Source organism: Ustilago hordei (genome assembly GCF_900519145.1).
Source record: "Ustilago hordei strain Uho2 genome assembly, contig: UHO2_contig_02, whole genome shotgun sequence".
Lineage (NCBI taxonomy): Eukaryota > Fungi > Basidiomycota > Ustilaginomycetes > Ustilaginales > Ustilaginaceae > Ustilago > Ustilago hordei.
Genome location: NW_024545252.1, coordinates 357,565 through 384,122, shown reverse-complemented (window position 1 = coordinate 384,122; position 26,558 = coordinate 357,565). Strand labels below are relative to the sequence as shown.

Genomic DNA, 26,558 nt, shown 5'->3' with positions numbered 1-26,558 from the left:
TCTATGTGACAGCCTACAGTGCTGTCAAGTGCGAGTAGTTCAGCGACCACAGATGCCCGAACCAGTGGGTCCACTAACAGGATAAAACACCGCCGGCTGACCATCCTACAGCTGAATATCAACCATTCCATCTGATCCCACGTTGATCGTCCTGCACGAAACCACGTCCTGCAATTGACCGTTCGGCAAGCTTCCCGCGTTCACATACAGATTCTGCGCCCCCGCTCCACTACCCCCTGAACTCAACGCTACAACCATCCCCGCTTTCCTATCATCGTGCACACTCGTCAGTGGCGTCGTGATGGGTTTCCACTACCCAGTCCTTCCACCGCTTTACGAAGCTTGTTCACCTTGCTGATATGCAGATACATCTCGCTGTTGGTGTTGTAGTTCGACGTCCAAAAGGCTTCTCGGTTGTACGGATCGTTTCCACCGTTGAAGCTCTGTTCCTGTCCGTAGTAGGTGGTGGGCATTCCGTCACCGGTGAGGATGTAAGTGATTGCATTTTTGGCCAGCGCCCGATCAGAGGTGAGAGAAGGAAATCGAGGTTGATCTTGGTTCTCGAGGAAGTTGGTGAGGAGGAAGGGGTCTTTGAACTGGGAGCGGATGGTGTTGATCATGTTTTTGAGCTCTCCGAAGCCTTGCGCCGGCTTCTGGAAGGCATGGGTTAGTGGGCAGAAGAGAGGATAGCTGATCAATCCATCCATGACGCTCTGATACGGAGAAACATACGCCGGATCACCAGAAAGCACCTCTCCCGTGCAGTACACCCCGGAGGCCGAGTTGAAGCCCAACCAAAAGTCCTTGCTCACATGCTTCACCGTGTCGACCCTAAGTCCATCGGCTGAGTAGTTCCCGACCAAACCCTTCACCCAGCTATTCAGCCCATTCACCACGTATTAATTCTCCGTATTCAGATCCGGTAGACCATCTTGCTGATTCGACCCCAACCAACACTGCTCTACGTTGTTCTGATCGTTGTAGTTGGTGATAATGCAATTCTTCAAGGCAGAAAGTCTTCGGTTCCAACAACTTGAACCAGCTTCCATATCGGGACTAAAATCCTTTCCTGCCAGTCAACCGACGGTCGAAGGCGCTGAATCGAACGATAGCCGAGTCCAACACTCAACCCCAGTTGCCAATTTTTCCCAAGAGCTATCCGGTCTGATGAAGAAAGGGTAAAACGCTTCCGACGGCCGCCTATCTGTCACCGAGTGTGACAGCAATCGAAGCTTTGTACTCTGTGATCTCAGACGGAGATTTCGAAATGGTTCTATCATGCACGCCGTCATGCATAGAAAGACCTTCTGGCGCTAGTGACGCGTTGGTTGGTGGCGAGAAGCAACGGAGTGTGGGGCTCCGTGATTGGTCGGTTAGCTCCAGAGAATATCGCCGTTCAAACCTTTGCAGGAACACCTCACACGATTCGGCTTCTAATCGCAGCTTACTATTGTGTTATAACGTGCGTATAGCCGACGACAGCGGCAGGCAAAACGGAAGGACTCGGAAGGAAGATCTTCGGTAGGTTAAAAAGCTATGTTAAACAGAATAATTCCGCTATCCGACAGGTTGCTACTTCGGCTTTCTCTTTAGTCTCCAGCATCTTTTCGAACATCACATCGATGCATATCTGTGCGAACGCGTGTCCAAATGTATGGCGTTGCCGGTCTTAATAACATCTGCGGCCATAGAACCTTGAAAGCACCGCATCCCGTCCGATCTGCGAAGTTAAGCAAGGTATCGCCTAGTCAGTACTGCGGTGGGGGACCACGCGGGAATCCTCGGTGCTGCAGTTCCCTTTTTTTTTTTTTTTCTTTTTTTTTCTTTCCCCTCCCTACACCTTCTTACTATCCTTCACACTCAACTCAGCCACACGCTGTTGTCACACTCTTGCGGTGATCGTGAGGATATGCGATGTGCGATTGATTCCATGCATCAGGTTGAGAATAGACGATTGATTTGGCATCAAGCCTTTTCGACCCCACCCTATGTTTTCGCCGATTCGACCGTGTCCGGCTGCGACACTTGTCGCTCTGCACATGGCACAGCGCTCTTCAACTCCTTCCTATTCCTCGCTCTTACATATATCCAGCTAAAACAGAGCATTACACCACTAACCACAAAGCAAGCACCGCAAAATCCGATCGAAATCAGATAGGTATCCGCACCTCGCCTTCCCAAATGATCTCTCGAGTAATTGATCAGGGCTACCGCAATGGGTTGTCCGAATTGACTGGGGAAGACCATCGCCAGCCAGAACACTGCCAGGGCTGAGGGGAGGTCTCTGATCCCCACCACCTCTGCTGAGATGGGTGCGACACTCGACCAGACCGTTCCACCCAACAAGCCTTGAGTGATGGCAAACGCAACTAATAGCCCGAACGAGCGTGCGGGGAGCCAGAAAGCAAAGCAAGTAATCCCGGCCAAAATCTGAATGGTGATTACGGAGGGATGTCTGCCGAATATATCAAGCGACAATCCGCAGAGGGGGCGACCGATCATCTGTCCAGCTGCGAGGATCGATTGTAGTGTCGAAGCTTGTTTCTGCGTCAATCCCAGACCAGAGGATGCGAAGGCTGCGAGGGAATAGAGTGCGACAAAATATGCGATCATGGAAAACACTCCAAAGAGCAAAACGAAAGCGTAGCCTGGGTGGACGATCCATTTGAGCTCGAGCGGATTCTTTCTGATCTTTGCTGCTGTTGTGCCTGCTGATATCGAGGAAATCTTGCGGTGTTTCGAAGGGATGAACCGAAGTGTTTGCGGTTCTGTACTCTTCATCAGCGTAATGCAAGGAAGGAGGACGACGAAGGATACGATCCCGTTACAAATGAGCGCATACTCGAGCGATTTGTTTGCGATGAGATACCTCGTTGTATTTGCCAACACCAATCCCCCCAACCCGCTCCCAGCAGCGCCTAACCCCTGAGCATAACTCAACTTCTTCCTAAACCACTGACTCAACAAGGGCTGACTTGGAATCATCGTCAACCCCAACCCAATTCCAAATACGAACCCTTGTGTAAACAAAAGCTGGATATACGTCTTACACAACCCAGCACCGACCTGACCGAGACTGATGAAAATCATCCCCAAATATAACGGCGTTTTAAACCATCCACTGGACCGCCATAACAAATTCACAAACGGAGCAACAAGCATACATGATGCTACGGAGAGTCCTCCGACATAGGCGTATCGCATCGGAGTCGCACCTGCAAAATAGTCGTTTTGGAGATAGTAGGAGAAGTAAACACCGAACGTAGTGTTGACTCCCCAGGTTACGGCATTGAGGAAGATGCTGCATACTACATTGACCCATCCGTAACCGCCTTCTGGGATGGTAAATTGGGAGTCGGAGAGGTTGACATTGGTTGTTGTTGAGAGATCGACTTGCTTTTCGGCCTGAGTTGCGCTGAGGTTGGGGTGGTGGGACTCGGCAGGTGGGGTGCGAGTTGCGCTGATGTTTTCTATTCGAGTTGCCATCTTGCCGAGGTAGCAAACTCAGCCTTTGGTGTAGAGGGTTGAGCTGAGCCTATCGGATGTGTAGGGAAAGTCTTTCAGATGTCGATTGTGTTGACCAGGTATGTTAAGTGTGATGTCGGCTCGGAAGTCGATGAGCTTGACGGAATGAAGCTTGAATGCAGGTGTTTACGTCCGTCTGGCCTCCATGTCTCGTCTATGTTTCGACCTCGGTCTTCAACGGCGATGGTCGTCCTCTTCTGACATGATGCTTCAGAGTCGAAGGAGGTGATGGAGCAAAGCGACGCACCATCTGAATGCGTGGAAAGGGTTGCATCTGCCGGCAGCCTGACATGTGTACACCCGGAGCAAAAATATGGAGCCGGTCAAAACTCCGGTCCCGTGACCTACGCTACATTGTACGGCATTCTATATTGCCGCGGCCGCCCGTCGCTGTGGCGCTTTTCTTTCTCAACTCAGTTCAGCCGATTTGGTTTATCCAAAAAATTTCAGCATGTTAGCAATGGGAAGGGTAACAAATTTGGCGGGAGGGGACCGCGGTTTGGTGGCGCTTGTGACAGCTGTCATCAGCCTCAAACTTTCGAACTTGAGCCTCACACACAGGACACTCGAAGGAAAGATAGAGAGAATGCAATTTGAAACATGAAACCCATGACAGTGAAAGAGAACAAATACAGGAATGACATCCACAGCCTCGATGTGGACGCATCGAAAAGAGACGAAGCAAAGATATGGCTAGGCCCGACACCGAGAAAGGGGGGCCTAAAGTCAATTTTGTAACCCGAATGCGGAAGGGAGCTTAGTGGTTGAAGCTTGCAGGCTTCTCCTGGACAGGGATATCCATTTTGGTCTCCTCATAGTCGTCTTCAGCCGTCGAGTTGAGCCTGACGCTACGACGCTGAGGAGCCGAAGTCCAAATGTACCAGTAAGCCATATCACGCAAGCTACCGTCACCGTTGAAGAGGGCGTTGAGACGCGATCCGTAGGCATCAGGAGGCGAATTGTAAGAGAAGCTGCCGAAGTTGGAAGAGCGCTCGACGTACGACTGCGAGTTGAGCCAGTTGGTAGCATCCATGTGGAATTGCTTGACCTGCTGTTGGCTGCCGCCGGAAGCAGAGGTGACACCGTACTCGGTAATCCAAATGGGGAGGTTGAAGCGGTTGCGAATGGAAGTGACGTAGCGTTTGAAACCTGCCATGTCGTCCCAGCGACCGTACCAGTGGATGGCGATAAAGTCTGCATGTAGTTAAGAGCACAGGATGTAAGGTTGAAAAGTTAGTCTCTTATTGCATGGTAGATAAAGGTCAGTTTGCAGGTATAAGGTACTTACCAACAGTGCAACCCTTGCTCTTGCAAATGTTCATGAACGACTGCAACCAATCCTGGTTCCAGACGATCTGAGGGCTTCCGAGCCTGACTCCCCTCTTCTTCCAAGGCTGAATCTCCTGCATCCACAAGTTAGCAGCTGTGGTAGGATCAAGGCTCGACTGTCCGCTAATATCGGGCTCGTTAAATGCGAGCAAAGCTTTGGGAACGTTGGCGTTCATCTCCTGCTTTCGCTGTTTCCATTGCGAGTTGTACTTAGGACCCCAGTAGCAAGGAACAAACTCGAGCTTACCGTTGAAGCGTGAGTTAGGACCATCTTGCCAGTGCCAATACCAGGTGATGAGACCTTTAGCGATACTGGAGCCCCAGTTGTCATTGGTGCCCCATGCGAGACCTCGTTGCGCAGCTTGCGCGGAGAGGGGCATCAAAGCGACAACCGAGAGAAGGGCGGAGAGGAGGAGAGCAAAGTACTTCATTGTGATGATATTGGTATAGACGTGTAGAGAGGTATAGGGACACTACTCTGGCCAGCAGAGGAGGAGTCCAGAGAGTACGGTGGTGGTATGATGAGGAAGGGGTTGTTTGGGTGGACGGAGATCCGTGGTCTGTCAGAAAGAGCGAGCGTACTTATACATGTATACAGAGCATTAGGAACCGCTCATGCTTAACGCTGTGCTAGATGTTTTTGCGAACGGAGAGGGGCATGTTTAGGGTTCCTGGCTTCAGGCGTGCCTGCGTTACAGTACAGATCGGATCGGAGAAAGGGGGTAAGAGAGGGCGGCATGTCGGTATCTGCCAATCTATCCGCCCTGTAGGCAACATAGAGTGAGGGTGGGCCCCAGCTGGGTCGAAATGTCCCTGCGAAAAGATTGCGTTTCCACGCCTAGATTAGGCCGGACAAAACTGTGGCGTGGACAGAGGAAATGCTGCATGTCACGGCTGTTGACCAGGAAATGGGATATGGCAAGAGCAACGCCGTGCAGAAGAGCTACAGCAAGCCTGGTTCTGTAGACTCTGCGCACAACATTATTCCGCCAGCGAACGGAGCGGAAGGGAGCTGCGCAGGCGGGAGGAGAAATCGAGGATTGAGAAGATGCTGAGAAAAGCAGTTGAGCAAAGGAGGGTGAGTGTCGGGGCGGGAAAGTAGAACTTGCGGACTCTTGTGTTTCAGGAAGAACTCTGAACGGAAGGAAAGGACAAGGGGGGAGGGAAAGGGACCAAAACATCCACCGACCGAACTCTTCCCTGATCGCACATGGCTCGCTCGTGATGGGGCTCGTGTCAGCAGCACTAACAAGCGGTAACATGGTTGTGGACCGCGGGACTCTTGAATGCAGAAGCACCTGCCGATGCCAAGCTATAGCATGAAACATTTGGACCCTCTTTTCACTGCGCCTTCTTCTCACCCTTTTCGCATCACAGCACCAGCCTCTTGTGCTCCAATGGATCTCCCATGATGTGTTCTGGTGAGATATAGCTGAGTCAACGCAAAATCAAGAGCAGATCTTGGGATTAGATGTGCGACAGGCTTTGTTGTCACAAAAGGAATGCAGTAATTTGCAGATCGAGATCACGAAGCGAGAAGAGGGTTTAGAGTAGTCTTGCAGCTTAATGCAGGCTCCTACGGCGACCCCAAAACGTGTTACGCAACAGAGCTAGAGAGAGAGAGAGAGAGGGAGAGAGAGGGAGAGATGCAGTCATCGGGGAGCCAATTCTCAACTAGCTGCAGGCACATGGCCACGGCGCAGCAAAGCACAGCGTATCAGCACTACGAGGGATGAACCCTTGATTTTTGCTTTAGCTTTTGCTTTTGCCCTTCACACTTTCGTTCACATGGAGTCAGGCGGCCGACGAGCAGAAAGGGATGGGAGTTGGGCGTGCTTTGCTCCGGTAGCCGCGACCATTGTTCATTTTCTCCCCTTTGACATGGCACAGTGGATAGTGTGACAGAATAGAGAGCGGCAAAAAAAAAAAAAAAAAAAAAAAAAAAAAAAAAAAAAAAAAAAAAAGGAGAAAAAAAAAAACCCCCCAATCTAGGAAGAAAAAGAAGAAATCACACACAAGGGAGCGCGGGCGTGCTTCTGTGCTTCCTTGCTGTTCTCCTGTGGGTGGGCGGCGGAGTGAATCGAAGGTTTGTGGGCGCAATGTGACTTCTCGGCGACAGCCAACAGCCAAGAGAGGGGCGGGAAGCACAGCTTCTGCGGTGGCGCGAAAAGAGTGGGAAGGTGCCCAAGGGGACACAGCCAGCATAAGCACGGGAGAGCGATGGGACAAAAGAGAAAAGCAAAAGTTCGCTTGGACCACGCGATTCTGCAATCTGAGAAAGCGAAGAAATTCGAAATTCGCTTTTTGCTTCCTCTTGCCACTTCTCTGCTGCCATTCATGCTTCTCCTCGCTCACATTCCAAGTCACTACAGTACTGACTGACACTCCTGCGAGAGTGCTCTGTGTGTAAGACCTGTTGAAGGTCAAGTCTGCTCTCTCTATCGTGCTATCATAAGAAACAATAGGTGCGGCACCTGTAGCCTTGGCAAGACAGCCACCTTCGAAACCCGCGCTGGGCTTTGGAATGCTATTCAGCACATTCATATACTGTAGTGCAAGCACGGATCTACTAATTGAATGGGTTCCGCCGCTTTAAGACGTTGCTTCCTGCCATTTTTCCATACATCCTGCTCCCTCGCTGCTCACTCCTGTGTTGGGTTCGAATCCGATCGAAACGGCAATGGAGGATAAATGCTTCCCCTGTCCCTCCTTAGCCAAGCAGTACATGCTGCCAAGGCCGATCGCACTCCTTTGTCTTCGTGCGTGAGGCTCTTCCGATCATGGCTTAGGGTTAGGAACCCCTGTACTTTTCGAGCGGAAGAGTGAGCCTCGTGTGAAAGAAACCGGCGACTGCTTGCTATGCCGTTCGAAGGTGTGCAAAGCTGATCATCCGCAACATCTTTGTCCGGCCTCAAGCAAAGATGAGGCGGATCAGTGCGGGGCGGGGTAAGTGACCAAGATCGATCATCTAATCTCGCTTGCCACCATTCCAATATACGATCATCTCGGCAGGGAACTGTTGCAGGGCAATCTGTTTTCTTAAGCGAGACACAAGTGGATCGCTGTTGATCGACACAATGCTTTTCACATCTGTTCATGGTCCCAATCCGTGCGCCAAGTTTCGTGAAAAGGTCTCGCTGAGAGTAGAGTGGCGACACAGGATCGCGAGGACACAATAGCTTGCTGAGTTTCAATCTCATTTGGCCACGCGAAGCAAGAAACGGGCGAGACAAGAAGAAAAATAAGAGGGCAGACCCCAAATATCGTGACCAATTGCAGATCTTCAATTTACCGTCGCGTAAAGAACTTGTCCAACACTCGCTTCTTTTTGCTCCTGGCTGCCGATGCCGGTTGAGACGCAGCAGCGGCGGATGATGACGATGATGATGGATGAGGGGGAGCCTGGGAAAGTAACACAGCAAAGTGCCAATCGAGATGCTCGTCTTTGAGCTTTTCTATCAGATACGGCTTTTCGAACCAGGCTGAATCGGGAGGTGCAACGATGAGCTGCGAGCATTCGGGACAACGCCATTGTGGGGGAGCTTCTTCCCGATCGTCAGTTCCCGATGCCGCTGATGCGTCTTCTTGCTTTGGGTTGGCACTCTCTTGTGCTGAGCCATCTGCCGCCTTGGTGTCAACAGCGCTGTCCTCGTTGAGGTTATTTGGTGTTGTTGCTTCTGACCCTTTCGGCGACTCCCGCTGCTGGGTAGCTTCTAGTTGTTTGGCTTGCGTTTGGAACATCTGATCAAGTCGATTGCGTTTCTTCTTCTTGCGAGGCAAAGACGGTTCCTCCAACCCAGCTTCTGCCGCCGGTCCTGTCGACGCTGACGTCGAAGATGGTATCCAAGTGGAGCTCGGTGCAGCGTTGCTCGTTGACCCCAGAAAGCCCGCGATGCCTCGCTGACCAACCTCACCTTCAGCTAGCCCACCAAAGCCCAGGGCTATCGTCAACACCTTCGCCTCTCCTGCAAACCCTGAGCCTCCAGTGATCCCTAACGCATCGCCCAGAGACTCTTCCCACAGCTTCTGACCTTTCTTGAGAATGGCTTTCGCCAGCTCATCCTGACTGGTCGTGTTCGTAAAGGGAAAAGCTGTTTGTCGACTGCGCGGCACAGATCCAGCTCTGATATACCTAAGCACTAACGTCTTTGGCCAGAGATTGATTCTATCCTCTCTCGCTTCCCGCAACCTGATCGCCAATTCAGTCGCTAGGATCGTCAACCAGTGCATAGCTTCCTCCGGTTTGGTGATCGCCGGTCTCACCGACTTGCTCGCTAACATGGTCTGATTGTTCACTCTCTCCCTCACCTCGCTATAGTCGATGCCGCGCAGCACGTTGTAGACCCATCTCGCTTCTTCTCCGAGCTTGGCTTGCATCTCGTCCAGCGTCACGTTCCATAGATCCGAAACAGTTGCTGAGTTCCATTCCACACCCATGGCGTTGCCTAGCTTGCCGCCAAGAAAACGGATCTTCTGGAAGGGAAGCGAGGAGAAGAAGTTGGCGACAGAGCAGGGCCGCATAATGGTCTGTCCATTAGGCTTGCGCCAAGAAGAGCATAGCTTGGAGAGAGTTTTGTTGGATCCGATGCCTGCTGAGGTAGTGTATCCTAGCTCGTCGAGTACGTTTTGACGAACGCGGTTCATCAATTCAGCACCGAGAGCGAGTGCAACATCAGTCCATGTGGTTTCGCCGTATTCGATACGGTCCCAGAGTGCTGCTTCGGAGTCGAGATCGCCGGGTTGGCTCGAAGATGGATCTGTGACGCGGTCGTCTGAACTCCAGGACGATGAAGGAGTTTGCTTGTCTTTGGCTTCAGCAAACTTCTCTTCCTCTCCTTGCGGTTGCCTATCCAGCTTTGACGAAGGGTTGTTCGGGTCTTCAGCAAGCGACGGTAAAGGTTCTGACACAATCCCCGCTCCGATCGGTGCATCCACAAGCAACGCTCCCTTCGCAACCGCCTTCTCTGGCCTTCCAATGCCCGTTGCCTTGCCCACATCACCCGACTTCGGCACCACATATCCAAGCTGCTTCCATTGCTTCAGCCCCAACCTCGGCGGCGGAGGCAACGGCTGATCCATTCCCTTCATCCCCGTCACCGGATCATCCGGCGGTGGTTGGCTCAAATGCGGAAAACGCTCGATCATCAGCTTGCGTACCTCAATCGTAAGATCAAAATACGACTCGTCAACGCTAGCCTTCTCCACGGCACCATGTGGACAGGTTTTTTTGAAGATAGCTAAGATCTTATTGCTTTCCCTACGGTAGGGGTCTAGACTGACTTTGTGTGTTTCCGGTTTCGGATCAGAATGGTAGTTAGCCTTGTTGCTGCCGTGGGCATAGGTGGCAACATGGACGAGATGCAGATCAGGGCATTTTTTCAGTGCTTCTGGAATGCTCTCGAATCGTGATACTCCAGCGTCTCGAGCTGGGTAGTTGACTGCAATGAGGCCTTGCCATTGCTGTACTGCTATTGGTACTACTGCGGCATCAAGCCCGAGACGAGATGCTTCGAATTGCGCGTAGGCTGCATCGACGTCGCAGTGCGCAACGACACGCAGAGGGTTGGTCGGGTTGAGTGTGCCAGCGGACAGGAGGTGCTTGTAGGTGATTGTCGGCCATGGTGGTGGGCCGTTGCTATGTACTGCGGTTTCAAGGTTCGTATGTGTTGGTACTGGCTGGTGTGTCGGCTCTGGGAGCTTGAGTGATGGAGCTCTATCTGATAAGGTGGTGCCATCGTCGCCTGTAGGGAGATCGGGGAGTAAGTGTTCTTTAGGTGTTGTGGAGTCAGAAGGTGCTGCAGGATCTGACGAAGGCGCTGAGCTGGAGCCAGCGGTTGACGTCGAGGCAAAGACAGACGATGCAGCGGGTGCCAATGCATCGTACCTGCGAGCTGCCTCCCTTGGCAATGCCATGATGCAGTGTCCCTTTCCGAGATGGGGTTCGGTCAAATGGAGCAGGAGGATGGTTCCAAGAATGCTACGAGGCCATGGTGTAACGTTCTTCGGGGCCGTGCGACGCAGCCTAAAGCAGCCAGAGGTCTGTCTAGGTTTTTTTATTTGGTTGAGGGTCCAGCTTGGTTGAGCGATGGAGCTGCGAACGTCGGAAAGATCAGAAGCTAAGGTGTCAAGACTGATGTGATGATGGTAATGGTCTGGTCGTGTGGAGGCTGAGTTTGTCAACAACACCTTCGATAAAAAATCACGCCGTCCAAAACTCAACGCGTGCCCTGCCATCAAGAGCCGTAATTTACACGACGGTTCGATTCTTCTCGCATGAAGCTCATAACGTTGGAACTGATGAATGGAGAGACACTTAGCGACGAAGATCGGGAGATATCAGTCTAAGTACGGTGTTCAAGCTAAAGAGCAAAACACTATACTATATTGACATCAGGAAAGAATGTGGCGGGAGCCTCGAGCTCCCCGCTAGATATATATATACAAAGATACGGCACATGCCCAGGAATGGGCACATCCTACCTAATGACGAAGTACAACAACGAGTGGGACACAGTTGTACCCGATCCCCGATCAGATCGGATCTATGTCATCCTTTAGCATCGGACTGGATCGTAATCTTCAGCAGGAACATGGTCTCTCACAGCAGGCAAAGCAGTATATAAGGAGACTGTGTGAATTGGAATCGATTGGGTATAGTGTGCCTAATGACTGTTCTAACTATGTTGGCTAGAGCTTCAGTCTTGGTCAGACCGTTGTCGCGAGCGACCGTGATCTGGCTCTCGATGAGATGAAGAGCGGTGTTGCGTATCTTCCGCATCCTTCTCTCGCGAATGCTTCGATCTGTGGCGGTCGTCATATCGATGTCTGTGATGGCGGTGTCGATGATAGCTGCTTGACTCGGGAGATCTGCTCCTACTGCGACTGCGACTGCGGCTTCTTCGGCTGTTGCTGTGATGATGACGATGTCTTCTCGACTCCTTTTCTTCTAGCTCGTTGTCGCGGTGTCGATGAGACCTACCATGCCGTCTCTCCCGGTCCTCATCATCATCTCGACGCCTTCTACCGCTAGAGTGATGACGACTCTCTTCGTCCTTCCTACTCCTCCTCCTCTCGCCATTATCCTCACCAGTTTCAGCACGCCTTCTCCTGACTTCATTCCTTGCAAACTTTGTCGCCAGCTTCTTATCCGCTTCCGACAGCTCCTCCGCCTCCTCGCTTCCTTTTCCCCACGTTCTCGACTTATTACCTTCGAGCGGCGCACCATTTGCTCCCGTGGCCTCCCTCCTTACCGCCCCCGCCGACCCGCTCGCCAATCTCTCCCCCACCTTCACCAACCCATCATCCGACCTTGGCGCAGGAGGCGGTTTCCCAAGCTTCGCATATAGCGCGGCAGTTTCTGCCTCTTTGATCTTTCTTAGCTCTTCCCTTCTTTCATCTGCAGCTGCGGAGGAGGAAGTAGATGCATCTTTGTTGTACCAGTTGATATCTCGGCCATCTTGCCATCGCCCTGTTGGGGCGGCTACTGAGTTGCCGAGGTAGAATTCGCGATCTTTGGACTCTTTGACCTTGTCCCAGCTGAATTCGGCTGCTCCTCCTCTTGCGCCTCCTCGCGTTGGCATTTTTGAGCCACACTTGTGTGAGATGAGAGAAAGGTATGATGAGAGAGGATGGAGTAGGGTGTTGAAGGGGAATACGGAGGGTCTGAGCCTCTACACTTCGTGCGAAAATTCTGGTTCACTATCGCGGAATTCGGAACAAAGAGCATGGAAGCTTGTATTCCGCGGTCAGATCTCAGCAGACAAGACGCCTTCTCAAACTACATTCATAGCAGCCTTTGTGTGATACGAATCAATTGAACGAATGGCTTTGATGTCACACCAAAAGCGTTAAGCATGTTTCAGTTCATGCGTAGAAGTCAAGACTTCAAGCCCGATCTTTGCCAGCTTTCCATCCAAACTTCCCTCTCTGTACACCTCGACAATCCTACCCAAAAGTTCGGACGTCGAAACACCATCCGTCCTTTTCGTGGGTAAGAATCTTCCCTGTCTCTTCACAAACGCATAGATATCTTCCATTCCGATATCCGAATATGGCAGGTCATCGTGCGCAATGTAATCGATCTCCAACGTATCGATCAGATTCTGATCCACCACCCAAGGTGCGTCTTCCAGCACCTCATCCACCCATCTGCAGTTCCTGACGCATTCGTAGCGTTCCTGACTTGTAAGCACGGGCTTGTTCTTGTGCTTGCCGCATGAGAAGCTGCTTACGACACCAACGATGAGGTGGACGGAAGGGAACGAGAGTTTGGCCTGACGAAGCTGAAGAGCATGTGCGTAGTGGAAGAGATCGTAGACTCCGTCGGCGTAGATACGGATGGGTCGTTCTCGACCTTCCGTGTCGTAGCGTTTGGGCGGTGGGTTGATGGAGTAGTCGCGCTGAGGGTCGGGGTTGAATATGGCTTCGTTGACCCAGGCTTGGATTTCTTCAGCGGAGGGGATGGAAGATGGTTGGAAGCCGCCTTCTTCGAAAGCGTCGCCTTGCGGGTGGCAGTCTGCGTGACGGCTCTTCATGGTTTGGATGTAGGAGCGAGAACAAACGGGGACTGGGGCGGTGCTCTTTATCGCTGCTGTGGCTGCTTTGGCCGAGGATTCGCGAGCAGCGCCGCCGACAGTGGAAGAGCCAGCACCAACTAGAGTGGAGACAGGTGTGCGAGCAGCGTATTCGACATCGCCATCGTATGGAGTGCCGCCATCGGTATTGTTATCAGCTTCATCATCGGCTGTGCCATCCTTGAGCTCAGCTCGTCGTGCAGTAGCGTTCAAAGCGTAGTGCGATGCAGATGTCTTGCGCTTGGAAGCAGCCGACACTCCGGCACCAGCCACGGTCTGACCAAGGACTGAAGGGTCGAGCGCTGGAGCAGCCGCAGTGTCTTGAGCTTGTTTCGCCTTTGGTGTCGACGAAGCAGCATTGCCGAACAAAGCGTTCGCAATACCAGAGCCGCTGCTTGGCGAGAAAGGATCGGCGTTGTCGGCCTGAGGCTTGACAGTAGACAATGGCTGCGAAGCCGCAACACCATCAACTGAGGGAGGCGGAAGCGAGCCGAGGTTGAGGTTGGCTCCAGCACCGGCTTTCGCAGATTTGCTGGAGACACCTTCTGCTGCGCCTTGCTGCCTTTGTGCGGCCACAACCTTAGGCATTAGCTCAGTCGAGGAGCTCCCGGAGAGAGTGGCACTAGCATTCGCGAGCGTTACACCGACAGAGGGACGGACATATCGCTCTTCATCGTCCGAGGAAGCTTCACGCCTGCGATCTGTGTTCGATTGTGCCTGCTGTTGGGCGGCGGGTGGAGAGACAAAGCCATGCTGCACAGAGGGCTGCCCTGAACGAGACGAGCCAGCAGCACCGCTTGCGAGAGGAGCAGCACCTGATGTTGCGGCAACTCGAGGCGGGCTTGAGCTGGCGGGCGTCCTGTCATCCAGTGCAGGAGTAGGCTTGAGCTGCTGTTGGAGCTTGGATGGCTGATGAAGCGCTGCAGAGTCGATCAGAGCCTGATCTCGGTCATTGGGCGGGATGGAGGACAGCGACGAAGAGGTGGGCACGTTGGAGAGCGAGCTTGTGTTTGCACCCTGCTGGTGGTGACGCAGCGAAGCGATTGAAGCGTCGTCATCAAAAGTCTCTTCCTGATCATCATTGTCCTCTTCTGAAGCATCGCGGGAGGAAGAGATGAAGTTGTTGGCGTCATCTTCCTCGTTCTCAAGCTGCAGCTGGGCGAGCTGGGCAGGGAGATGCTTCTTCTTGCGACGAGCTGGGTCGGTGATGTGATGAGCGTGATGATGGTGATGGTGGTGGTGATGATGGTGGTGATGCGGGTGGTGTTGTGAAGCAGGAGCTGCGGCTGATGCGACAGGTGCTGTGGTGGAGCTATTTACACTGCTACTGCTGCCGTTGTTAGGCAGTCTAGAGGAGGGTGCTGTCATGACTGAGAAGATGTGCCTCGGGTCGTGACCTCACGTGTGTTGAAAATTCAGCCTGTTCGAGACCTGGCGGCAGTCTGATGCGGAGCTTGTTGACAACAGCAGCCGATGATGAAGCCCTTTGAAGAGGCTGTGAGCTTTGACCGATTAGCAATGCAGCCTGGGAGTAGCTTGCTGCGACCTCAAGGGACAATACTCGCTCGCTCGGCGTCTTGGAGAGTTGATGTGGTGGGGCGGTCCGAAGCTTTGACAGCTGGATCAGTGCGCGCTGCCTGGCAAGAGTGGTTGAAGGAGCGCCTGCTTGTAGCTTGTAGCTTGCCTCTGCTTCTGCGTAGATAGCGTTGTCGGTAATTCTGACTGATGTAGCAAAGGAAAGAGTGATGTTTACACAGTCTCGGTGCGATGCGGTGCGGTTGCGGTGCGGGTCTGAGCGAGAGAGTGAGGAGCGCGAGCGTGTGTGGCAGCGACTGAAAAACGCAAATGTGCGAGCAGTTTAATTGGCTCGACCAAGCGCCGTTGTTGCACCTTTTTTCAGAGAGAGACAAGTCTCTCACCTTTCCTGGCTGTGATAGAGCGGTGACGTTGGCTTGCAAGTGACGCCCGTGCGAAATTCCATCGCCACCGTTTGAAAATCGCCTTTCTTTGGCCTTTCTTTGAGAGCGATAGAGGCTGCACATTCGAGCTCTGTTTTCTTTATAGACTCACACTTCTGCTTCTTTTATAGCCTAATTCCCGATAATGCGCGATCCTTGGCGGCAACACGCCGTTGGAGGATACCCGATACTGTACATCGGTGATGCCTAGTAGACCCACGCACTTCTAAAGGAGCGTCAGTTTTCTCGCTCTTTTGTCGGGCACGTTGTTTTTGGGTGTGCATTGCGCTTGTATATCATCCCGGCCTTCTCTTGCCACCCACCCCGATGATACATGCGCCCCGATCTGCTCCGTTCTCCACTCGCATTGCCGATACAGGTCTGCAGAAGTATGGGGACTGTGAGAAGACGCATTGATCAAGTATGATATATGTTACAAACGACGCCATGCTGGAGAGGTGGGATCCCTAGAGATGGATCCGACCCCTAGCCCCGCTCCCACTCCCACTTGCGCTACTCTCGCCATCAACTTCCTTTTCCTCAAAGGGATCCTCATCCTCTTCATCGAACAGCACGTGACTTGGCTCCATCTCCTCTTCCTCGTCTCTCCTGGCGTGCAAAGCTCTCTTCCCATTCAATCCATTCAACTCGAGCTGTTCTGTCGCATCCTCACTCTGAGCTGCACCGTTCCCATTACCCATACTGAGTCTTGAATACATCGATCTGCTTACCCCTTCAGCCTCTCTATCGCCACCTCTCGCCAGCAATGCATACCTCTTCGCAGCTCCATACCTTCCACCATACCCCACATATAGATCCACCAGCACGTTGATCCACAAGAACATCAACATACTCGCACTGAAATCGATCAACCCCCACGTCGCGTGATCCACTCCCCTTGCATCTGCCCATCTCAACTCTTCATCCGTTGCCGACATGAACAGCACCCCTGAAGCCACCAACAGATACGGCGGCAGATACTGGAACGCCCTAATAGGATACCAACTTCCATTCACTGCCTCTTCGCTCCTCACCGCTCTGTCTGGCGTCTCCCGTGTACTGCCGGTAGGTCGATCTTGCAGCACAAAACAGACCTCGATCATCCTCGCAATACCCGCCCCCATCAGTGCATATCCGAATAAGGAGTGCACCATCGTCGAAATCATCAAAGCCTGCGAATGCGCACTCATCGCCCACCCAGTCGAAATAATGATAATCGACGGGAACACATTCCTTCTCCCACCTCTACTCAACCAAATCCCAACCGCACCACCAGCCCACCACAACGCGCCCATCAACGTATGCTGCAAATCCTTATGCGTCCAAGGCCCACCGTGGTGCTCGGTAAATGTATTCACGATACCCCACAACATGATCACCCATGAATCAAACCATTCCTGACTCTGTCCTCTCCTCTGGAGCCAATCACCCCCCGCTTTCATCATAATCACCAGAATCGCGGCGTAGGCTTGGAAAGCAGATCCCATAATGTAGTGCGCTAGACACTGACCGAGGTGTCCACCGAAGCACCAGGATTGGAGGGTGCTGATGCCGAACACCATCTGGACCCAGCCGACGATGGGAAAGGATTTGCCGAGGATGCCGTGGATAGTGACGAGGGTGGGACGGATCCATTTTTCAGGTCGCCATTGGAGATGGAGTTTGAGGTAGATGCCGAGGAAGGTTTGTGCGGCGAGATAGAAGACGAGAAGGGAGGCCAAGGTTCCGTGTGCGGTGTGTGGGAATTGTCGTCCTTTGTGGCCGTGGCCGAGAAAGTAGCCGCCTACGGTGAGAAGGAGAGAGGTAGTGGCTACTGGGACGTGGAGGCGATGTCGAACCATGCCTAAGACCATGGCGAGGGGAAAGAGGAGGAACCAGGCGAAAGTTTGGACGCCGATATGGATCCAGAGGATGGAATCGATGGGTATTGAGTTGTCGGCTGGTCCGTGGGTGTGATGTCCGTGTGCATGGGTTGTGGGTAGTGATGCAAGGGCAATGGCGCCAACGAGCAGCAGCCCGTGCGCCATGCGCGGTGTTAATAGATGTGACATCATCTCGCCTTTCGTTGTCGCAGGAGCAAGACGATGGAGTGGTGAAAGAAGGACGAACGTTGAGCAAAAAGGCTCCGATTGCAAAAAACACCAACACAGAATGCGCAGCCGCCGGCGATAGTCCTTTCTGACAGCATTATCAACTTAGCCGCGGACACAAGTGTAAGGCTTCTTCCTTCCTCGCTTTTCTCGGATCCAGGCTGCCGCAGGAATGCCGTTTCCCTTGATCTTGTAAGGTGTAACCGATATAACATCGTCCGGCTGAAAAATTCACGCACGAAAGATAAAAACTCCATAAGTAAGTGGAGCTCTGCGGCTTTTTTCTATTCTCTTGGTTAAAGCCGGAAAGCTGACTCTATTCTTTCGGCGCTATCAGGCAGCTGCTTAACATGCAGGGTCAGTGCACAAGACCGCTGTGCTGGAGCTACCATCTTGCGCCATCAACGGCGGTGACCACACTTTATTCATTCTGTTCGCACACCCCACCATCATCTCATTCATCACCTCCGTCAAACCCACATACACGTGCCACACGAGCGCAACTAGCATCGAGCTCGAAAACAGTGGACATGTGAACGCAACTTTGCATTCGAGCGGCCTTTCTTCTTCGAGCTACGATACATGATTCACCAACAACCGAGCCAGCGCCTATGCTGACTCTAGCATGTTCACCAAAACCCTCACCACCAACACTACAGCCTATCACTGCCTCATCATCTTCCTTTTGAAACGAACCAACTGGATCAGACTACCCCGCATGTGGGTCCCTATGCTAGTCTTCTCGGTCTCGTACTTGCTTCTTGATGCAGTAGCCGCCTTTATCATCTCCCGTCTGATCTATCTTGGGTTCAAGAACGGTCTGGAACAACTTTGTGATTGCTTTGGCGCAAGGCTGCAAGCAAGGCTTGCGAGTCGATTGGCAAACTCGCACGCGAATCTGCTGCTGTTGGGGTCGACGACTTGGCCTTCAGGAGCTCCTATTGTGCCTAGTACGCAGTGGAACGGCGGTGGGATTGGCGGAACGAATTTGCCGCAGGACAGTGCCGCACAGTCGGGTAGGGTATTGAGCCCTTTTGTGCATCGACGAGTGCAAAGGGAGGACGGACCAAGTGTAGGAGGTTCGGGGAGAAGGACAACGACTGCTGCTGGATCAACTTTGTTAACTGCGGCGCAGAGGAGAGATTGGATCGCAGTGACTGACCCGCAGAGGAGGATTGAGGTACCGGTGTATCCTGAAATTTCGAGCTTGGTCAACGTTCTGAAGTACGAAGCGCTTGATACGAGGGTTGCACAGGGATTGAGGAACTTTGCGAGGTGGGCAGCTACACTCGTCGGTGCCAGTGCTACTCCTACGCCATCGGATCCTGCTGTCAACTCAAACTCGGCACAACCTCCAACGTCGTTCTTCGAATCATCCCACGACAGATCACCGCATACATATCCCTCTACCTCCCCGTACGCCTCTCTTCTCACAATGACGTCTAACGGAGAAGGCTGCATCTTCCGTCAGCTCCCCGAGGAGCTCATCTCCTACATCTTCATCCTTGCCGCCTGCCCTAGTCTTGCACCTACCGAACCTCGTTCCTGCCCAACCAACATCCTCCTCGTCTCCCGTCGATACTACAACCTCATCATCCCCAAGCTGTACCACAGTGTATCGCTCCACACACCTGCATCCTTCCGCTCCTTCCGCGTCACTCTTGCACTTCACAACCCTTCGCTGGGCAAGTTCGTCCGTCGCTTGCAGATTGGCAGCTCCGAATTCGATGCTTCCGGATACTGCCCTTCCGCCCTTGCTGATCATGGACCTTTATCGGTGGGCATAGAACAGATGCTCCTCGTCAGCCCATACCTGCAAGAGCTAAGCCTGGACCTATTCAGCATGGGCGCCCTACACACCGGCACAGTATCCCGACTCGAAAAGGGTCCACAACCTACCCGACTCTGCACCGAGCTCACCACCATCCCCTACCTCAGCCTACCAACATTCGAAGACTTGCGCGAGCTAGAACTGCTCGTATTCGGCATGGACGCTGCTACAGCTGGCGAGCTTCGTGTCACTCTCCCTTGTCTGGAAAAACTCGAACTGCGTCTAGTCACACGTCGAAGAGGTCCCGCATTCCAAAGCGGGCAAGGCACATGGTTGCCCACCCAACTTCCCACGTTTGGCGACGAAGATGAAGATAGCGCAGAAGAGCGCAATGCACATGCGGATATCAGTCGACAGCAGGAGGAAGATGTGTTTCAATTGGAAAGTGATATGCAGGACTTCATCGAGGCACTGCATCTCTTGCGAAGTTGGCCGGGAGGGGATGGGAGGTTGGGGGAGAAGTTAAAGGAAATTACAGTGTTTGCTTGGCCTAGTGCTGTGAGGAGGCTCAGGAAGAGTTTTGATGATTCGGCGGGGGTGAATGGGGGTGGGAACGGGGGAGATGGTGTGACGCCGATGAAGATCGAGTTGGACAGAGGGTATTTGCTTGGGCCAAGGAGGGGTGCGCATGTGTTGTGGAGGAAGGGTAGAGCGAGGGCTGCTTGGGCTATTTGATGGTAGGTGGGGAGGAGATCGTGCTTCGCTTTGTATTCTACTGCTTCTTGCAACCCATATCGTTCTTGATGGCGGTGTGACTGGGGGATTCAGGGCGTGAGAGGTTGAGGCTCGCGTTTGTCTTGAAGGGTAACCGCCGAGGTGGTGTAGAGATGTAGTGCAGGATTGCTGTTGACCATGCCCGTTACGCTCTTTTGATGCTCCCTGTTTCCAATTTTCGTTTCTTTTCTTTCGAAGGTTTCTGGCATTCATCTTCGTTGCCTCGCCATTGCTTGCTTGTCGACATGTCTACGTTCGTGGCTCTCACATCGCAGTCTAAGATGAGGCGATGGATTCACGTCCCGTTGTCCCTTTCGATACATAAAAGGGCTCCTCCTTCTTAGGTCGCTTACCCGGCTTAACATCAAGCAAATCCTCCTGGTCAAAACCGAAAGCAGCACCCGTATCCCTCTCGCGCTTCGTCGTCGCTTTAGCTCTAGGAGTTGGGACTGACAATCTCACATTCGGCTCCACATCTTCCTGCTTTGCCACTCTCGATCGTCCAGCAGCAGGAAGGCCTTTAATCGGTCTGGAACCAGGCAGATCACTGATCAAAGCCTCGATCCTCTTCTTGCGGCTTCGAAGGAAAGAATTGACCGTGTTCGGACTGCGGTCGATATGTTCTCCGATCGCTTTGTTGGTCCAGCCTGCTTCGCGAAGGGAGACGATTTGGGCTTGCATAGCTTCGGTGAGTCGTTGAGTTGGACCACGAGGGGCGCCACGGCCACGAGCAGGCTTGGTGTCTTCGAACTTGGGTTTAGTGTCTTCGAACTTGGGTTTGGTGTCTTCGAATGCGGATGGAGGGGGAGGAGACCCACGTCGAACAACATCAATCACTTCAATATCATCGTCCGAATCGAAGCTGGGTGCTGGGGAAGGTTTGCGATCTTCGCCAAAGTCCGACTCATCGCCAGAAAGCAAATGGATGGTCCCCGTACCAGTGTTGGAGGAAGCATCGTGGAAGGGACCGTCCGAAGAAGCGATGGTGGATTCCCGATCAAGGTCATCGCTGCAATGCATGCCAAGTTTACTTGCCGAAGCACCGACTGAATACATCATTGCGATGGTAAGTGAGGTGTTCGATGAGGGAAAGAGACGTGTTGTGCTGTGTGGAGTCGAGTGTTGCGTGGAGGTGTGTGGAGTCGAGTGTTGCGTGGAGGTGTGTGGAGTCGAGTGTTGCGTGGAGGTGTGTGGAGTCGAGTGTCGTTATGAGGAGACAAAGGAAGGGGGTTGGGGAAAGGGAGGGTTGAGTACAAGTACACTTCAACGCTTTGAGCTTTTTCGCTGTACGAGCGGACTCAATTGCGGAAAGCCAGCTGCAGATTGCGGGAACGACAAGCTCCACTGCGAGTCGGCTGCGGAAATAATAGGGATCGAGCAATTGCTGGTCGGTCTTCGTTCGGCAGCTCGACTTCATGCTGTTCAAGGAGTCAAGCTCTCTGTTCGACAAGGCTCGTGTCGAAAACAAGGCTTCCGTCTTGTCACGGTCTAGTGAAGCTGTCGCTTTTAGGTTTCACAAAAGTTTGTACAGTAGTGGGTATGTCACCTCTCTCACCCGCTCAGGCTTTGCTTTCACACATCACTGAATAGTCAGAGAAGGTTTGGGGAACAACTAGCTACTTTGAAAATGAAGACGGCGGATGACATCACATTGCGGACTAATACAAGAGGTACACTAACTTGCGGAAAATGCGGACATGAAAGCGGAAAGCGAGCCTAATGCTCTTTGATATTGGATACAAAAGCGAAGAGGAAGAAAGGAAAGCGAACTGATTCTTGCCGCTTCCTTCTGAGCCGCAGCGGAGGGAGTGAGACGAGCAACACAAACTCAAGCGTCTTCTTTCTGAATAGCAAGACCTTTCTCCCTCTGCTTCTTGAGGAGCCTGTTGATGGTTCTAGGAAGAATACCGAGAGTACGAGCGATTTCTTGAGCTTTCTTGCCGTTCATAGCGAGCGCAATAATTGTGTCTTGCTCCGCCTGGGTCATTCTGCGGAATGGTCTCTTGGGACTTCTAGCGGAGTCGCCGGAGGTGGGAGCAGAGGAAGGAGGAGAGAGGAGATCGAACCTGCCCTTGTCATGCGCGGTGTTGTTGCGGTGCATAGCGACGACTTTGATTGTAGATTCAGGGGGAGAAGGACGACCGGTGTCTGCGTGAAAGGTGGGGTAGAATGTAGGAGGTGTGGGATCAGAGATCTCGGGTTCGGGGCTCTCGGAGTGAAGGCGGTCTTTCTGAACCTTAGGGTAAAGCGAAGCGCCGACGAAGAATGTCATCACGAGCGAGAGGAAGAGTGGAAGATCGTGAGGGAGATGGTGATGACGAATTCACGGTGATCGAACAGGGATGTGAGGATGTTGGCAGACCAGCCGAAAGACGCGTCGATGATCAGCTTAAAGGTCGGAAGGAAGACGGAAAGCTTCATAAAGAGTGGTTAGGACCAGCTTACCTCTCTGATGTGTCGAGAAGAGGTCTGATGCTCTGAGACGGGGAGGGGTCTTGATGGGGTGGACGATGATGGTCGACGTAGGATGGATTGTATGTGGGGACAGGATGATGTTGAGCGTGTCTGGTATCGATGAGGGCTGGTGATAGCGTTGGACTAGTTGTTTTGGTGTGGAGGGGCAAAGAGGAGTTGAGAGGAGTGTTGCAGAAGGAGGAAGAGGACAGAGGGGGGAAAGGACAAAGGGTTGAGACTATATACCTCCAAGTTGGTCAAGCCTCGCTCCTGCATCATCCAAAGACGAAGGGCAGGAGTCGAGACACGCGTGTCGACACGGACCTTTTCCGCAGCGCTTGCCGTTCCCGCGATTGCTCGACATTCCGCACTTGAGCTTCACTTCCGCAACTTTGAGTTTGTTGCAACGCCGCGAAGCACTCTGAGGAAAGAGCTGCTGCTTTGAATATGCGGATTGGTTTGAGTGTGCGGAAACCAATCTTGACGGAGCGAAAACGATGCATGTTTGTTTGTTACGGTACGAGATAGCTTAGAGAAGATATCGAGGTATACGAATGATGAGCGGGTGTCGAAGCGATTCGTATCGGCGAGGGGTGCTACGCACGAGAATTGAGTTTTGGTGGAAGCCATCGCGTGGATTCGTTTAGGGTCCTCATATCACTGTGGAAGTGCAGAGTCTGCGGAATCTCAAGCGTACAGCTATTCTGGCTTGACTCTCCTTCGATGTTTCCCCACAGCGATATGGGGATATGAAGATTAGATGCGGCTTCGCTGATGCACCTAAAGACCAGGATCCTGAATGACACCAGGCAAACCCGCAGCCTTCTGATACTGGTCAAAGAAGTTCCAGAGATACTTGTACTTCGTGTCAAGCAGGTCGGCAATGTCCTTGGTCTTCCAGCCATGGAGCTTGAGGGTCAACGCAGCATTCTTCTTATCAGTATCGCTGAGCTGGCCGAGCTCAGCTCCATCAGTGGGGCCGAACTTGGCTCCCTGTTTGGCTGCTTTGTCGATAACATTCCAGACCCGCTTATAGTTGGCGTTGACAGCGGCTGCGATCTCCTTGGTGGACATTCCTCGCATCTTGAGCGCAAGGATGACCTTTTTGGTGCTCTCGTCCATTTTTTCGGCCTTCTTGCGGGGGCTAGGGGTGGAAGCCGAATCGGAGGTCTCGGGAGAAGCGGTAGAGCGCTTGACTTTGGGAGTAGTAGGAGTGTGAGCGTTGAGATCGGTAGCAGAAGAGCCGTCGGCTTTAACAGGAGTCTTAGGAGTTTTGGGAATCTTAGGGCCGCGCTTGGTACACTTTGCAGAAGGAGAAGTTACGAGGCCGGTGGCAGCCGAAGGGGGAGGAGAGGTAGTCATCTTGCTTGACGTCTTTGCTGGAGAACGTGTTGAGGAACGGTTATGAGTGTGGTACGTAGCTTGATGTAGACTTTATATGATGGTGGTGTGGTGAGAGGTGGGGGTGGAGGTGGTGGGGCGGAAGAGAGATGTTGCGGGTTGGAGGAAGAGAGGAAAGGAGGAAGAGAGGAAAGGACAAGTGCGGAAAGGAGGAGAGTCAACAAGCGTCGTACACTTCCTGTCACACTGTGCTGACAGCTTGAAAGCGTCGAGCAAAACAAGTCAAGGATTAAGGTTTGAATTGCGTTGTCACATGGAGAGTGCTTTGTGAATTCACACACTCTATGAGTTGACAACCTCAAACAAGCTGAACTTGCGTAGACACACACAACGGAAAGAAGCAAGCAATAAAGTGTATGCAATTGAAGCAATGAGTGACGAGCGCTGAGAGCCCGCCTTTTGTATAATGTGACCGTGACCATGACGTCTAATCTACATGACTGATCATTCATGTCAACCCGAAGGTATCTCACAAGAATAGAAGCAATGTGTCTATGGTGAAAAGGAAGCCGAGAGAAAGATGCTTATGCCCATCGACCGAGCAAAGCCATCAAACCCGCACCTGTGAGCATCTCAAGGATGCTGATGATCACCTTCTTCAACGGAGCATTGCGCATCTTCTCGTTAAAGATGAACTCATGTGCCAAAAGCTCGACGGTACCCGTGTACAGCAAGATACCCGCCGAGATAGAGTCAAAGATACCGGTAGTGTATGCAGCCGTCCTCGAGTCACCGTTGTAGGTGCGTCGAACACCAAGACCAATCGCAATACCGATAGGCGTAACGAGACCGTATACGATAGCGCCTAATGTCGGAATCCATGACTTCATGCCAATCGGCAAGAACGCGAGACGAGCACCGAGACCAAGACCTTCAAACATCTGGTGGAAGATGATGACGATGAAGAGAACGGTGAAATCAGCCGTAGTCCCGAGCGTGATACCAATGATGATTGAGTGGAAGATGACGCCGAATTCGAGTATCATGACACCAAGGATTTCGGATGCTTGTGCCCCGAAAGTGACCGCTGTGGATGTGGAAGAGTCCGTGTCGGCTACCATCTGAGCTTCCGCTGCGGAGCCGCCAGGAGCGACAGCAGCCGTGTTCTCAACATCATCGATGGAAAGGTCCTTGGCAACGGCGTGAGTGTGAGAACGAGGCCTATTGAAGTTTCCGCCGTGCTCGATGGCGTGGTGGTGACCGCCGGCATGTGGGTCGTATGCGAGCTTGTTGGCGAATTCGCTTCCCACACGGTAAGCGATGACCTCGACGACAAAGACGGCGAACAGGGCGATCATGGCAAACGCAAACGCAAAAGGATAGTCCTGGAAGGCATCGTTGAGGCATGGCGAACCGAGCTCTTCGTCACTTGCAGCGGGTGACAAGAGATGGATAAAAGCGGTGGCAATGATGACTCCGGAACCGAAGTATTTGGCAAAGTCGAAAAACTCTCGATTGATCGAGAGACGAGGGATACGTCTTGTGACGACAGGGAAGAGGGTGGTGAGCGTGGATGTGGCCCAGATGATGAAGATGGCGCCGATGCGAAGACCGGTGGAGCCGGTACCGTTGTCGGCGGGACCTGTGCACTGAATCTCCTCCATTGTGGTGTAGCTGATGGACGATGTTACTCGGTGGATTGGAAGGGTGTGTTGTAGTTGGGTGCAAGGGAAAGAAGAGCTCGTGATAGTACGAAGAAGACTTCCTATAGGTTTTGGCGTCTCGACGGGCAGTAAGGTAGGAAAGAAGAGTTTGGAGATAAGGGAAGGGGGCGAGGGCTCGTGAGGGAGAATGAAACAATGAGCGAGCTAGGAAAGCCTGGTGTAAGTCTTGTTTGCCGAATCGTGTGTTCTACTTGAAGCAAAGGGTCGGGCTTGGACGGCAGACTGGTAAGGTAGTGAATGAAGCAGCAATATTTCCTGCACAATCACGTTGTTCGAGATGATGGAGCCAGTCACAAGGTGAGTCTGTGAGTTGTCGGAGCTGAGCTGGTGGAATGAATCGTCGGGCCTAAGGAGAGGGAAAGGAGCCGAAGGTATCAATGATGGAAGCCGCAGCGAGTATGAAGGCAAGGCTTGATGTGATGCAGGACTAGGCGATGAGATGCAGGTGAACCAGAGTCGACGATGAAGAGAGAGAGAGGTGTCCAGGAGAGAAGGTTGGCCGCAGAGACCGAAGAGGTAGGCCGGTGCGGGATCAACAGCTGACGAGGGAACAAGCTTGTTGCCAATCTTGTCTCCTACGGACCGGTCAAGGTTGAGTCAGCTAGCAGAAGGTGCACAACAATGGCAAGGACGAAGAATGGCCGATGAAAGGCAAGAGGCCAGAGAAATGGTGCAAGAGGATGAGTGGTACACGGAGAAAGAGCAATCGAAAGTATTTAGAAAGCGACGACCCTTGCGGTTGCGGATTCGGATGGTGGCGGCAGACCGAAGCTCACACACAAACACACTCGAGACAAGCGAAGCGGTTCTAGAAATCGCAAGCCTGCCTGCCTCCTTCTCTCCGCCAGCTGCAAAAGAGAAAGCCAAAACCTTGGTTCCTTCGGTCCTACGGATAGGAGCGCCTTGTGCTGCCTCTTTTGTTTATACACCGTCGGTCACTCTCTGTACGACAGCTTGGCGTGCTTCACTGATTACCCTCTCTGAACAGTGCACAAGGCTTCTTGCGTTTTCGACAACAG

At 52.6% G+C, this 26,558-nt stretch overlaps 12 protein-coding genes and 1 non-coding gene across 13 annotated transcripts; 2 read left to right on the top strand and 11 right to left on the bottom strand.

The window, feature by feature from the left end:
* Window positions 1-287: 287 nt before the first annotated feature.
* UHO2_00908 (uncharacterized protein) lies at window positions 288-707 on the bottom strand (the record flags this gene model as incomplete). The annotated part of the gene is made up of 1 exon (XM_041553376.1): window positions 288-707. The coding sequence occupies one exon, from the start codon at window positions 705-707 to the stop codon at window positions 288-290; it is 420 nt and encodes a 139-aa protein (XP_041409310.1).
* Window positions 708-1,681: 974 nt separating this feature from the next.
* Window positions 1,682-1,796, top strand: UHO2_10169. Its single transcript, XR_005960677.1, has one exon. It is a non-coding gene; the product is annotated as a ribosomal RNA (ribosomal RNA).
* A 190-nt stretch (window positions 1,797-1,986) lies between these two features.
* UHO2_00907 (uncharacterized protein) lies at window positions 1,987-3,486 on the bottom strand (the record flags this gene model as incomplete). Its single annotated transcript, XM_041553375.1, has 1 exon — window positions 1,987-3,486. One exon carries the CDS (start codon window positions 3,484-3,486, stop codon window positions 1,987-1,989), a length of 1,500 nt encoding a protein of 499 aa, XP_041409309.1.
* A 796-nt stretch (window positions 3,487-4,282) lies between these two features.
* Window positions 4,283-5,285, bottom strand: UHO2_00906 (uncharacterized protein; the record flags this gene model as incomplete). The annotated part of the gene is made up of 2 exons (XM_041553374.1): window positions 4,283-4,719; window positions 4,814-5,285. The coding sequence occupies 2 exons, from the start codon at window positions 5,283-5,285 to the stop codon at window positions 4,283-4,285; spliced, it is 909 nt and encodes a 302-aa protein (XP_041409308.1).
* A 2,857-nt stretch (window positions 5,286-8,142) lies between these two features.
* On the bottom strand, window positions 8,143-10,767 carry UHO2_00905 (uncharacterized protein; the record flags this gene model as incomplete). The annotated part of the gene is made up of 1 exon (XM_041553373.1): window positions 8,143-10,767. The coding sequence occupies one exon, from the start codon at window positions 10,765-10,767 to the stop codon at window positions 8,143-8,145; it is 2,625 nt and encodes an 874-aa protein (XP_041409307.1).
* A 782-nt stretch (window positions 10,768-11,549) lies between these two features.
* On the bottom strand, window positions 11,550-12,434 carry UHO2_00904 (uncharacterized protein; the record flags this gene model as incomplete). The annotated part of the gene is made up of 1 exon (XM_041553372.1): window positions 11,550-12,434. The coding sequence occupies one exon, from the start codon at window positions 12,432-12,434 to the stop codon at window positions 11,550-11,552; it is 885 nt and encodes a 294-aa protein (XP_041409306.1).
* Window positions 12,435-12,701: 267 nt separating this feature from the next.
* UHO2_00903 (uncharacterized protein) lies at window positions 12,702-14,795 on the bottom strand (the record flags this gene model as incomplete). The annotated part of the gene is made up of 1 exon (XM_041553371.1): window positions 12,702-14,795. The coding sequence occupies one exon, from the start codon at window positions 14,793-14,795 to the stop codon at window positions 12,702-12,704; it is 2,094 nt and encodes a 697-aa protein (XP_041409305.1).
* A 1,057-nt stretch (window positions 14,796-15,852) lies between these two features.
* Window positions 15,853-17,412, bottom strand: UHO2_00902 (uncharacterized protein; the record flags this gene model as incomplete). The annotated part of the gene is made up of 1 exon (XM_041553370.1): window positions 15,853-17,412. The coding sequence occupies one exon, from the start codon at window positions 17,410-17,412 to the stop codon at window positions 15,853-15,855; it is 1,560 nt and encodes a 519-aa protein (XP_041409304.1).
* Window positions 17,413-18,193: 781 nt separating this feature from the next.
* UHO2_00901 (uncharacterized protein) lies at window positions 18,194-19,981 on the top strand (the record flags this gene model as incomplete). The annotated part of the gene is made up of 1 exon (XM_041553369.1): window positions 18,194-19,981. The coding sequence occupies one exon, from the start codon at window positions 18,194-18,196 to the stop codon at window positions 19,979-19,981; it is 1,788 nt and encodes a 595-aa protein (XP_041409303.1).
* Window positions 19,982-20,296: 315 nt separating this feature from the next.
* UHO2_00900 (uncharacterized protein) lies at window positions 20,297-21,079 on the bottom strand (the record flags this gene model as incomplete). The annotated part of the gene is made up of 1 exon (XM_041553368.1): window positions 20,297-21,079. One exon carries the CDS (start codon window positions 21,077-21,079, stop codon window positions 20,297-20,299), a length of 783 nt encoding a protein of 260 aa, XP_041409302.1.
* Window positions 21,080-21,848: 769 nt separating this feature from the next.
* On the bottom strand, window positions 21,849-22,292 carry UHO2_00899 (uncharacterized protein; the record flags this gene model as incomplete). Its single annotated transcript, XM_041553367.1, has 1 exon — window positions 21,849-22,292. The coding sequence occupies one exon, from the start codon at window positions 22,290-22,292 to the stop codon at window positions 21,849-21,851; it is 444 nt and encodes a 147-aa protein (XP_041409301.1).
* A 962-nt stretch (window positions 22,293-23,254) lies between these two features.
* UHO2_00898 (uncharacterized protein) lies at window positions 23,255-23,836 on the bottom strand (the record flags this gene model as incomplete). The annotated part of the gene is made up of 1 exon (XM_041553366.1): window positions 23,255-23,836. One exon carries the CDS (start codon window positions 23,834-23,836, stop codon window positions 23,255-23,257), a length of 582 nt encoding a protein of 193 aa, XP_041409300.1.
* Window positions 23,837-24,399: 563 nt separating this feature from the next.
* Window positions 24,400-25,479, bottom strand: UHO2_00897 (putative ZRT2 - Zinc transporter II; the record flags this gene model as incomplete). Its single annotated transcript, XM_041553365.1, has 1 exon — window positions 24,400-25,479. One exon carries the CDS (start codon window positions 25,477-25,479, stop codon window positions 24,400-24,402), a length of 1,080 nt encoding a protein of 359 aa, XP_041409299.1.
* Window positions 25,480-26,558: the final 1,079 nt, after the last annotated feature.